Source organism: Colletotrichum fioriniae (genome assembly GCF_027942845.1).
Source record: "Colletotrichum fioriniae strain IMI 355084 chromosome Unknown scaffold_8, whole genome shotgun sequence".
NCBI classification, from domain to species: Eukaryota; Fungi; Ascomycota; class Sordariomycetes; order Glomerellales; family Glomerellaceae; genus Colletotrichum; species Colletotrichum fioriniae.
In genome coordinates, this window is record NW_027076844.1 from 598,901 (window position 1) to 610,953 (window position 12,053).

General features: G+C 52.3%; 4 protein-coding genes across 4 annotated transcripts; 1 reads left to right on the plus strand and 3 right to left on the minus strand.

Moving 5' to 3' along the window:
• Positions 1-90: 90 nt before the first annotated feature.
• On the minus strand, positions 91-827 carry N0V96_006978 (uncharacterized protein; the record flags this gene model as incomplete). The annotated part of the gene is made up of 2 exons (XM_053192446.2): positions 91-121; positions 199-827. The coding sequence occupies 2 exons, from the start codon at positions 825-827 to the stop codon at positions 91-93; spliced, it is 660 nt and encodes a 219-aa protein (XP_053050210.1).
• A 1,183-nt stretch (positions 828-2,010) lies between these two features.
• On the plus strand, positions 2,011-3,841 carry N0V96_006979 (uncharacterized protein; the record flags this gene model as incomplete). Its single annotated transcript, XM_053192447.1, has 2 exons — positions 2,011-2,494; positions 2,544-3,841. The coding sequence occupies 2 exons, from the start codon at positions 2,011-2,013 to the stop codon at positions 3,839-3,841; spliced, it is 1,782 nt and encodes a 593-aa protein (XP_053050211.1).
• A 2,150-nt stretch (positions 3,842-5,991) lies between these two features.
• Positions 5,992-6,714, minus strand: N0V96_006980 (uncharacterized protein; the record flags this gene model as incomplete). The annotated part of the gene is made up of 1 exon (XM_053192449.1): positions 5,992-6,714. One exon carries the CDS (start codon positions 6,712-6,714, stop codon positions 5,992-5,994), a length of 723 nt encoding a protein of 240 aa, XP_053050213.1.
• A 2,225-nt stretch (positions 6,715-8,939) lies between these two features.
• Positions 8,940-11,355, minus strand: N0V96_006981 (uncharacterized protein; the record flags this gene model as incomplete). Its single annotated transcript, XM_053192450.1, has 5 exons — positions 8,940-10,034; positions 10,094-10,586; positions 10,644-10,693; positions 10,744-11,114; positions 11,178-11,355. The coding sequence occupies 5 exons, from the start codon at positions 11,353-11,355 to the stop codon at positions 8,940-8,942; spliced, it is 2,187 nt and encodes a 728-aa protein (XP_053050214.1).
• Positions 11,356-12,053: the final 698 nt, after the last annotated feature.

Genomic DNA, 12,053 nt, shown 5'->3' on the forward strand with positions numbered 1-12,053 from the left:
ACTGCTTGTCGCAATCCGCCGGACGCCCCGTTGACGTCTTGAGATCGTTGGATCCAGAAAACGCCCTTCAAGTGTCGTTGCCAGTTGCCTCTACCGTCTGATTCGTCCAGCATCTCGTACGCTGAGATCACAATAGCCGTAGCATTGAGCTCTTCTGAAGCAGTGTAGCTGGTGTATGTCAACGCTTCTTGAACGTACCGGAGAGTCTCGTAATAGTATCGAACCCATTCTCCGCCGGAATCCTCCTCCGTGTCCCCATTGCTGACGTTGGAGTTCCGATGTCCTCCTCCTCCCAGCTTTGAGAGGTGTTTAGCCGATAATGCCAAGATTGCATTCATGAGACCTGCATTTCGCAAAGCCAACCGGACTGCATAAGTGGAGAAGAGCTTCTGCGGATCCAAGAAGTCCAACCAACGAGCCGATCGTTCCGTAAAGTGACGAAAGAGTGCGGCCTCCCGGTTAGACAATGTGATATCCCGATCTGCCTGCCAAGTTTTCCGCTCTGGGTCTGATACTTCGTTGAGGCGGGACTCGAGGTTAGTTGCATCGGGCGGGCCATGCAGGTCCGCCGCCCGCCTCTGCTCCTCATCCTCCGGGGCCGGGCTCGGGGCGAGTGAAAACCCACTGTCTGCCTGCGCCGCGTCGGTAGCGAGAAGGCCGAGCCATCTTGTCGAGGCGAGATCGGTGGTCCACAGCTCGGATGCGACGGTCTCGGGAGAGTAGCTGTACACGTCGCCGAACGTCACTCCCGCCGATACGCGTGGCTGGCTCACGTAGGGCGTGTGGGCTGCGTCATATGTCCCGGAAGGCTGGGAGACGTGTTGCATCGACGTCTGTGACTCGAGGCTGATGGACCCTGTCGAGCCGATCGATTGTGGGAGCTCATCGACGTGGGAATGACTGCCATTGTCTCCGAGACGCGCAGTCGGACGTTCGTTATGTGATGCAGCTGGGCTTGCTCTTCTGCCCGCATCCTGAGATAGACGGGGGAAGACGCAGTGACGAGATGAGATACCGCACGGCCCACAGACCGGTTGCTGTTCGTCGCATTTCTTGTGTCGCTCCCGACAAGTCAAGCTATGTGTAACAGGTCAGCGACCCGCGCATCGAGGGTAGTGCGGCTGGGGGAGGCTTGAACTCACCAGCCCGTTTTGGTGCGCAGACCACGGCCTCGAGGCTTTCTGACGCGCTTCTTGGGAGGCGCGGATGCAGCTTGTCTTCCATCCATGAGGTCATGGCAGGCCTATCGTCGTGTCTGCGGTTGTGTACGAATCTCGGTTCCTTGCATGAAAGGGCTGCGAGACGCGGTTCGAGCAAGGTTGGGTTAAGACTTTCCGGTATGCGGGGGCTGGCGACCCATGAGACTGGAACCGCTACTCGTGACCTAGCGCAAAGAGCTACGGAGTGCGAGTTGTTACAGCTATTTCCGAGCTGTGCGGAGCAGCGGAGCGTCGCCGACCCTTCGCACTCGGTTGCAATGAAGTTGGACGTCGGGAGTTGTCCGTCAAGTTTGATGAGCTGCATTGCCGAACTGGGAACTTGAGCGGGATTTTTGTGCGGGGACTCGCGGGGGAAAACGAACCATTGCCTTTTCCCCAACAAAGCGTCTGGGGGCAGGGGTAAGTGGGTTAGGTAGCGTACGGATACTCTGTATTAGTTCCAGTCTTGTTTGCCTACGGGTGCGCGTCTCGGGGGCCTTGACTGACTCGCTTGGAGCTCCTCTCATTTGCGAGGCTTCGGAAACTGAGAACAGCTGAGTAGAACTAGTGTTGAAGAGGTTAATCGTACATCGAGATGTTCATGTGGCTCGAGGCGCGTCAAGTTGGCGTTTTGTGTACGAGAATGAGGTTCTATGTGTGGTTGCAATTGAAGATGAACAGGTTACAACGGAGGGGAACAGGCAACTATGGTTAATACGGAAGACGTTAGCCGTGCCATATATCCGGATTCCTGTCCATGGCAATGGCTTCCAGGTGACATCTAAACATTATCGGTCCAGATACATTCAATATGGCGACGAAACATTATTTTCCCGACACGGCCACGAACACGCTCGTTTCGAGAGCTCTGCGTGCTCTTGTATCGGCGAACCCTCATCTCACTCTCAGTGAAGCAGAACGTGTCGTCGCGAACTCTCACAATGATCGGTCGACCGTAAGCATCATCGGCGGTGGCGGCTCAGGCCATGAGCCGGCATGGAGCGGGTTTGTCGGCGAAGGTCTCCTCTCAGCAGTTGCATGCGGCGACATTTTCGCCTCGCCGAGTACGAAACAAGTTCTCGAAGCGATGAGACTTGCGCCTTCTGATGTCGGGACCATTCTTCTCATCACCAATTACACTGGTGACAGGCTTCACTTCGGACTCGCTACGGAGAGGGCAAAGGCTTCTGGTTTGTCCAACAAAGTCGTTGTTCTCCCCGCCACGGATGATGTTTCTATCGGCAGAAGCAAGAGTAGTAGGGTGGGAAGGAGAGGAATGCCAGGTCACATTTTCAGTGAGTCTCAATCACCTTTTCATATGCTACGTACGCTAATTATTGGCAGCTATGAAGATTCTCGGTGCGGCGGCGGCTGAGAAGTATTCCTTTGACCAATGTGTGGAAATTGGCAGGGCTGTCAACGACCAAACTGTCTCGATAGGTTCAGCTCTGGATCACTGCCATGTCCCAGGACGGCAGTATCACTCAGTTGCAGAAGACGTCTGCGTTGTCGGCGCTGGCATCCACAATGAGCCAGGCCAACAGCTCATTACCCCCTTTCCGTCAGTAAACGATCTCGTCGATAGGATGCTGAAGCTTTTATGCGACCCGAATGATGCTGAAAGAGCTTTTGTGTCTTTCGAAAACGGGGATGAAGTCATGCTTCTCATCAACAACTACGGCGGGCTCTCAGTTTTGGAGCTGGGCGCGCTCACGGATGAAGTACAAACTCAGTTGGCGTCGACCTGGTCAATTACCGCCGTACGAACACAAGTTGGCACCTTCGAAACTTCTCTCAACGCACCTGGATTCTCCATTTCGCTCTGCAATATCTCTGCCGCAGCACGGCAGTTGAAGTCAACAGCTGACGAGCTGCTTCATCTTCTCGATCGCCCCACGAGTGCAGTTTACTGGCCGAATACTGTCCGGCCAGTAGTGAGCGAAGAGAAGACTGACGGGCTGATGACGAATGAAGACAGTGCCTCAAACAGTCACGAGACTAAGTCAGATCTTATCAAAGTTGACCCAAAGCTGTTGGAAAAGACTGTCAGATCAGCTTGCGAACGGGCAATCGCCGCCGAGCCGAACTTGACCAAATGGGACATGGTGATGGGCGACGGCGATTGTGGTGAAGCGGTCAAGGGCTTGTGCGAATCCCTGCTGCGTAATCTGGAGAACGGATCAGCAGCTAGCGGTTCCGTCTTCGCCTTTCTGGAATCGACGATCGAAGCCGTCGACGACATGGGAGGAACTCTCGGGGCCATTTTTGGAATCCTTCTTTCCGCCTTCTCCTCGTCCCTTCGATCCGAAGCGCAAGCCAATTCCGAACTCACAACGTCAATCTCACCAAAGTTATATGCCTCGTCGTTGGCTTCAGCGGTGGAGTCACTCAAGTCTCATACCCCGGCAAGGGAAGGTGATCGGACCGTCATGGACGTGCTGCTTCCGTTCTCGGATACCTTTGTCAAGTTAGGAGACTTTCGTGCTGCTGTCAAGGTCGCTGCTGAAAAGGCAGAGGCGACCCGGTACTTGAAGGCAAGATTTGGCAGGGCAACGTATGTGGGAGACGCAGCAGGACAAGAGCTGCCCGACCCTGGCGCCTGGGCACTGTATGAGCTTTTGTTGGGGATGGCAGAAGCTTAGACTTTTGAGACTTTGCGAACGAAATGAAATGACATTTTCAAAATCATCTTGAATAGAAGACTCGAAATGTCCCTGGCTCCCTTACATCCGCCTATGAATAGTTTCGAGATGGAGCAGGAAATTAGATAAGGACTGAACACGCATCTACTGACGCCTTCTAGCATTTGATGGGTCGTTTGCGATGTAATAGTCTGTCCGCTCTAGTCCGGCTATCAGGATCCTTCAAATCAGAAAATAACGGCTTGTATAAAAATCACTCAATGTAAGCCCAATCTAGCATCTTCCGAAAAATTGTCCCAGTAAGCTACTTGCAAGCTGCGCTACCAAATGTTGGCCGGAGGAGGATATTTCACAACTTTGGCCAGAGGCTCAGTCGTCTCTGCCAGCTCTTCATACACTGAGGCTGACTGGTCAACTCTTTTGAGTTCTCTTCAGACTCGTCAGACTCATTTGTGAGGCCGTAGGCGATACTACTGGTGCTATTCGCTTCATCCTCGCCCTTTTGGCCACGAAATGAAGCAAGCTTGTCCAACAGTCTGAGCCTCGTCCTCTTCAGAATCTCGCGACTCGATTGAATCATTATCAAGAGTCTCAGTTCTTCTTGCTTCCTCCCGACAAGAATCTCCAGTGGATAACGCTCTCCACGACAGAGGACACCGTTGTTATCCTCACCAAAGTAGCGAGCCGAATCAACTAGATGGTGTCGGGTCTCTCGTAATTCCATTCACCAAGCCATTCCATCTGAGCTTCGTCCCAAGCGCGTATAGCTTCGGCTTTATCTTTGAGAACTTTGGAGGGCTGGTTCATGCTTTCATTCTTGAAAACGGGCCGCTTCTTACAGTCCGAGAGAATTGAACCGCTTTGGTAGGAGTATGCGAAGTCTACCAAATCGCTCTAGAGATTCGGTTTGGCTGCCACGAGAACATCAGTGCTCTAGTACGTCGCTTTTGTTTCGTCATACTCTATCGTATCTGATAAGTCGCCAATGATGACGAGCTTGACCACGCGGAGAGGAAATTCTCCGCTCATATTCGACCTAGGCTCCAAAATATTGGGCTTGTCGGTGGCCCAGCCACCAGCAAAGACTCTCTTCCAGAAGTTGTCGCGGATAACATCATCAATTTCTGGCATCGGTCTGAGATCTTCAATGGTTACCTCGAGATTCGGTCGTCGTTGAATAGTAGCACCCAGCAATGAGGCTGTCGAAGATCCTCTTTCCGGCATCGTTGAGTTGGTGGGCTCCAGAGATAACGAACTGAGGTGGCTCAGAGGAAGCCATGATGAAATCAAGAGGTGTTGTGATGAGAAGTAGCAGTTGGTGTTCCTCTCAGCAAAAAAGAAACTGATTGCCAAAGTCCAAGACTTAAAATCCGTTGGTAAAAGCCTCTTACTTGTGTTCCGACGTGTGATGTTGATGTTGAGTTGCAAAGCAGTTGCATTTAATTAATAAAATTTGAAAGGTGTTCAGTTTGGAAAGCAAGAAATTTGAATGTATACTCAGTGAGTTTATGTGATGAGATATGGGAAGAGGACAATGAAATGAAAGCTTTTATAGTGTGAAAGCCTGGGTGAATTAAATAATCCCTGGTGGAACAAACGTTGCCCATTATCCAATCTATCAAATAAAGGCCATACTCACATTATATACAGCATTTTAGATTTTAGGGAAGTGCGTCGTGAAAGCGCCTTATCGAGCTTGTGCCCCTTACGCAATTAGTCCCAGCGCCTACCAGGCGTGTTACTTTGATGTGATCCCAAGTTGGAAGTCAGGAAGACAGATGTGCTGATGTTTTGAATGAAAAGGAAGGAACAGCAGACTCGACGCAACAAAAGATGAAACTTAACGGCGATATCTGAGATCTAATCAAGAAGCAAAACGTCAAAGGTACCTTCCATATGAATTCATCACATTAGACCTATATCGAAAAAGAGCTCCGTCAAATGGAGCCATCTTACGGAATACATCACTAGATAAGCAGTCGCAATGGAAATACCAATGACAATACATTCGTGTACGTGTATTGAGCTGGTTTGGCGAAATCAAGAGTTCATGCTATGCTTTTACGACTATCCCTTTCCATGTTCCCCCCAAAAAAGCAAAACCAACCTCCATTCATCACCCGGGTATCAATCACTCTTCTCGTTGTACTCTAATCACCCCTCAAAAGCTGCTCGTGGACCAAGAAGTTCTTTCGAAGCTCCTCCTTCTCCAACCAGTGCTCCTCGACCAGCCGAACCTGCTTCAGCTCACTCGTATCCTCGGTGTTGGTGACTCTAAGCTGCAGAGCCAAGTTGAGGAGACGAAGGCGGCCCCAGTAGACGATCTTGTCCCAGTTCCAGCCGCCGACTCGCTCCTTCTCGTTGGTGTCGTAGTGCATTCCAACCTCGACCGAGGCCTCTTCGAGAGTGAGGTCGCCCTCGATGTCAATCGAGGCGTTTGAGAGCTCGGAGCCGCGGTGGCCCTGCTGATCGACCCAGAAGAAGCTGGCGTCGACGTCCTCCCAGCGATCGCCGACCTTCATGCTGACCTTGAGAAGGACAGACTGGCCGGCGCGGCGGTAGCCCGGGACGCTGCCGTTCTTGGGCACATCTTGGTTGAGGGTGCCGATGGTGAGGGAGGCCTCGTCGTTGGTGCGCTTGGGGAGCTGGCCAGGGGCCTTGTTATCTTTGTTGGTGGTCCAGTCCTTGGCGAAGACGCGGTTCCAGAATTCATGGCGGACGTTGTCCAGAGTGTCAGGGTCGATGGGGTAGTTGCGCCGGATGAGGGCCTGCAGGAGGTCATCGCACATGCGCTGCTCTGAGTCTGAGAGCTGGCCTAGGCCTACGATGGCAATCATGGCGCCCTTTGTCTCCAGTTCACTGTAGTACTGCATTTTTAGCCTTTTTGTCAGTCTGAGTGCTTTTATGCGAATGTAATGCTAATGGGAGTTGTACCGGAAGGCTGGTTGAGCTTTGCGAGTGTGTGTGTATGTTGAGATGCTTTGTTGTGGTGTGAAAGCGTGAGGGTGAAAGATTTCGCAAAGTGTGTGGAGAACGTCAGGCAAAGGAGAAAAAAAACCTGGAAAGTGTTTGTAAATGAAAGCTTTGCCCTATGCAGTGAGGGATGGAAATTGGGAAAAAGTAGGGCAGGTTGTTGTGCGGTTGCTGGGACTGTTGACAAATTTTGGACGCGTCTGAGATGCTCTGATAGTTCACCTTCACCTCGAATGCAGCAAACCACTCCTGTCTTATGGACCCACTGCGTGATTCAGACGCTCTCAAAACAATAGAATTGTCCCTGTGGCCATGCACTGGCAACTTGGTCTACACAAAAGGTGAAGTTCATCCACAAGACAACTTGGAAGAAGTTCCTTGTTGTGATGCATCATCAAGGACTTTGTTACTTTTGATATACCTCGATCTGTCTGAAAGAAATCTAAAGATGTTCTAGACAAGAAGGACGAAGTTAGTGACAAGTTCATGCTAAGATTGATCTTCGATTTCCCAACTACTGTATTGTCGTCTATGAACTGAGGAAGTAAACACGATGTCAAGAAATCTGAGCTTGAACAAGATTGAACCTCCGACTTGGGCGTCAATTTTCCAACGTTTAATATTTCAGTATGCCTTGTATGATACCTCTGCTTCCCCCGGTCTACATCATCGACTGGCTGTTTTGATCTGGCTGAGGCGATCACTCATACCAAAGAGGAAGCGCGAGGAGTAAGCAAAGCTACAAGGATTAGGTTTACCGTCTTGTCTACGTACGGAAAGATGTTGATTTGCCCCAATTCGCTCAACAAGATATCTCAGTCTCAAATGAAGGTAACGGATCCCCCAGCTCGTTGTACTCCTCGAGCTCAAGTCAGCAGACCACATCTCGTGACTCTGGAAATTCCACAACAGATGGAATGAAGTCGTATTATACAGATGGACATGATTCACTGCAACAGTCGATGCATATCTCCATCCTTGATCACATATAAAATCTCGAGGCTTCAAGTGACGTAGTCAAATCTCTTCCTTCAACCCTCATCACGGACAGAAATCAGACCAGGCAACCTCGACAGAGATGAACACTACCCAAGACGCCAAATCTAGACAACCTGGTACCACAATCCTCCAGAATCATCATGTCCGGCCAAAACAGATCCATCGATCCAAAGGAGTCCTACGTTGACCCGACCCCCCAATGCCCAACCATGGCCCGCCATATCCACGAAATCCACCGCGCAGCCCACACCACCAACGACCGCCGCCACAATCACCATAGTCACCACGATTACCGTGAACATCACCACCGACACCACCACAGCCGACAGCCTAGCACCCACCACCGCACTCCAGCCCACGAAGCAGACTCTCCGGGCTCAGAAATCTACGTCCGCTTCGAATGCGTCCCTCACCGCGAAGCCACAGCCTGCACGGACGTCTGGCAAGCCCTCGGTTCCGCCGTCGACCGCTGCCACGGCGGCCGCCTCACCAACGAGCTCTGCCATGTGGTCTTTGCCGGCGGCTGGACGACGGCTCACTCCGTTGGGGATGTACCACAGCCGGGTCCCAGGGATGATGATAAGATTATGGTGAGGTGTGGTGTTTGGAGGAAGGATCTTCCTGAGATCTCTGTGAGTAGGCGAGTTTGGGGATGATGGCTGCTGTTCGGGGGGTAATGGAGCACGGGCGGACGTATGGCTATTGAGTCAGAACAAGTGATTTAGAGACTCGTGGAAGCGATTTCTGTACAAGACAACTTTGATCTTTGACGAAGTACATCAAGTTGCTCATTGCGATGGCGAACAGCTGGACTGTTTTGCGTCGTGCATCTCAGACGGCTTTTACTTTTCTCGGACTGGGCGAATGAAAGCAACGTGAGTACCCCATGGCATGAACGTGAGCTCGAACAGAGAGTACACTGATCAAAGGTCGGGAGAAGGTGGTTCTGGAACGAAAGTCGAATCACCGCGTGAGCGGTCTCTTGATGCCATAATCATACACTATCTACGGTAGCCAGACAAATCCATATCCAGCGAAAGGCCGACATCATGAAAATCCCTCATTTTCCATCCAGGAGGGAGTTAACCAAAGAACCGTACGCCCGCTAATTGCCTTTTGAATCCCATCACGCACGGGAATCCCGCCTCAAAAGGCTTCCCACGTCGTGTAACTTGACGTTCTCCATCGGCTGCGCCCCGCGATCCACCCGGCCCCACCCGGCGCCCCATGTCGGGAAAACGCCGGGAGCCGCGGGATCGGCGGGCATCTGCTCGTCAGCGGCGCCCATATTTCTCCCAGTGTATGCAGAGGAGACACCGCTGTTTCGTATGCTCATCGCGTACTCGTCCGTTCCACCACCGATGCTGCTGCCGCTGCCGCCGCCACCCCTTTCTCTCCGCCTCTTGCGCCAGAACCGGGTCTGACTCCTTCTCCTGCGCTCTTCCTCTGCGAGGAGGTCGGGCGACGTCATAATACCGACACGTGCTGCTTTGACGGTGCTCGTCCTTGGGTAGTGGAATCCTGCGGGGTGGCCACCGCCGAAGGGGTTCCATTTCGATTGCGGGCGCGGGTAATGCGATATGCTGCCGTTGCGGCCGCGGTTGTAGGATGTTGGCGTCTCGCCGGCAAGTTCTTCGAGGGTCATGCCTTTGGTCTCCGGGATGAGCAATGAGGACAGCATACCAAGAAACATGAAAAGTGCGAATAGCTCCAGAAGACGGTCGAGCCAGGGCGCACAGTGGTCGCCGTGGCAGTCGCCAGGAACGTCTTTGGCGAGCAAAGGAATGCTGATAACTTGCGCTAGGATAGCACCGACCTTGCCCATCGCCGCAGATATTCCGTGCCCCGTGGAGCGGTATCTAGTCGGGAAACATTCGCCAGGAACGATAAATGTGGTAGTGTTGGGGCCAAAATTGAAGAAGAATTGGCCAGTGATGTACAAGGTAAGAAAGACGGCATCGGTCAGCTGGTGTAGCAGAAAGCCGAGCACGCAGAAAATGACGGTGAGCATGAAGAAGCCCATGATCTGGATGGGTTTACGGCCGAGGGTGTCGATTGTGAAGACGGAAACCCAATAGCCTGGGATCGCACCAGCGCATGCCAGGATGATCAATCCTACGGCTTGGTTATGTAGTCTCTTGTAGAAGTTTGCTCCGTCGGCATAGCCAATGGTTTGCAGCACAACGGTGCTATTCAGGCCGAGGCCATAGAACGCCAGATCCTGTTCGGGACGTTAGTATGCCTAGACCAAGTGATTTCTTCGAGTGTTGTGTGACTCACCAGGAAAAACCAAGAAAATGCAGTGCCCAAAAGCATTTTAAAGTGCTTCCATTGCGTGAAATATGCCCAGGCATCAGGCCAGGATGCCGCCGGAGTGTTGTAGCCAGGACCAGTCTCCTTTTTCATTTTGAATTGTAAATCCGGATCGTATTCACCCTTTGACTTGCTCGCCATATACGCTCGAATATCCGCATCGGCCTTCTCAACGTCTTGCTCCACGTCAAAGGTGTACCGAGGCGTCTCTGGAATCGTAATTCGGTAGTACAGTGCTATGCAGGCGGGCACAGCACCCATGCCGACGATGATGCGCCATGAGCGGTCAGCAGCAAGCTGGCATCGGGCGTGGCAGTCGCCAAGAGTGTGGACGTCGAGGTAGGAGTCCTTGAAGGCTTCGGCGGTGACTAAAGCCACGACGGCTGCACCGAGCTGGCCCATGCCTTGCATCGAGAATACAGCCGCGATCATGGCCCCTCGCCATCGGGTTGGCGCAAACCTGTGGATCGCATCAGTTCGAATTCTTGGAAAATTAATGGTTCAAGACCCGACTTACTCTGATGTGATGACGGAGCTGAGTGGATAATCACCTCCAATACCGACGCCCTTAATGTCGTTAGCAGTAGTACATGGCCAACAACATAAAAGGCACTCACCATGATAACCCTCCAGAAAATCATCAGTCCAGTGAAGCTAACCGATTGACTCGGCGAGACCAGGGCAGCGCTGAGCGTCGCCAAGATGATGATCCCAAGTTCCACGCCATACATCCTTCTTCTGCCAAAGACGTCGGCCAACCAGCCAAATACGATTTGGCCGACAATGATTCCAGCACTGGTTGAAGCCTTGAGAGCCGAGTTAACCGGACCCGGCAGTTCGCCGTTGTTGCCGCCGTAGCCATGCGCACTCGATTCAGGAGGCCCTTGCCAAAAGACTACGCCAAGGAGGGTAGTGATGAGGTTGATGGCAAAGATGTCATATGAGTCGAGGAAGAAACCCACACCCGCAACCAGAATAGCCCTAACATCTGCGATACAATGTTAGTTCTTGCTGAGAAAAGTTCCAGCGCAAAGATTCTGTGTGGACTAACGGTACAAGCCAAAAGGAACCTTGTCAATTTCGCTCAGTGCCAATCGTCTCCTCAACGAGGGGTCTGTAATGTGAGAGTAGTCGTTTGCAAAGTTGTGAAAGGCCTTGTTGCCTCCATTTGTCCGCCGATGAGCCCGTTCCGTGGACGGGGTCATCGGCGGTGGTAACATTTCGTCCATCTTGGAAAAATAGCGTTGTTGAAAGCAGTAGTTTGATGGAAAGTCGTCGCGATGGCAATGTCGCCCGGTCTATGTCGCCGTCGTCCGCCCAGATGCCATTGTGGAGTGCCTTAGTCCGTGTGCTGGGCAGCTCTCGATAATCCCCGATTCCTCTCTCCAATCCACAACTTCGTCTCGTTCGTCGTCGAGGTGTACCTCGTCGCTTAGGTCCGCGGCCGATGTATCTCTGAACCGGGAGTCTCTGATGTTCGAGTACCGAGGACAACGCGATCGTGGCCGAACTTCGTTGGATATTTACAGGCTCGGCTAAGGTTTGGGCGACTCGATCTCAAATGCGCGGGGCGTGAAGGGTGTAGGAGGGTTTAAAGGGAAACGCCTGAGGGCCGCGGCCATGCATACCACACATATATTCCGCCTGATCCGTTCTTACAGGACCTCTAGCAATAGGGCGAGGGGCTGAAGTTGGGTGACAGGGGCTCGGCAGGGCAGGCAGATGGCAGGGGGATGCTAGTCAAAGGGAGGGAGGGCCCGCGACGTGGCCGATTGGACGAGTGGAAGGGATGGGCATGGACGTAAAGAATGTCCGTGTATATTGTTAGTAATTCCTTCCTCTAACCTCACAGTACGCAGTAGCGTGTTAAGAACAGCCGTTTGAATACAGAGTTGGAGAGTTTGCTGAGACGCAAGAGGGGATTGGT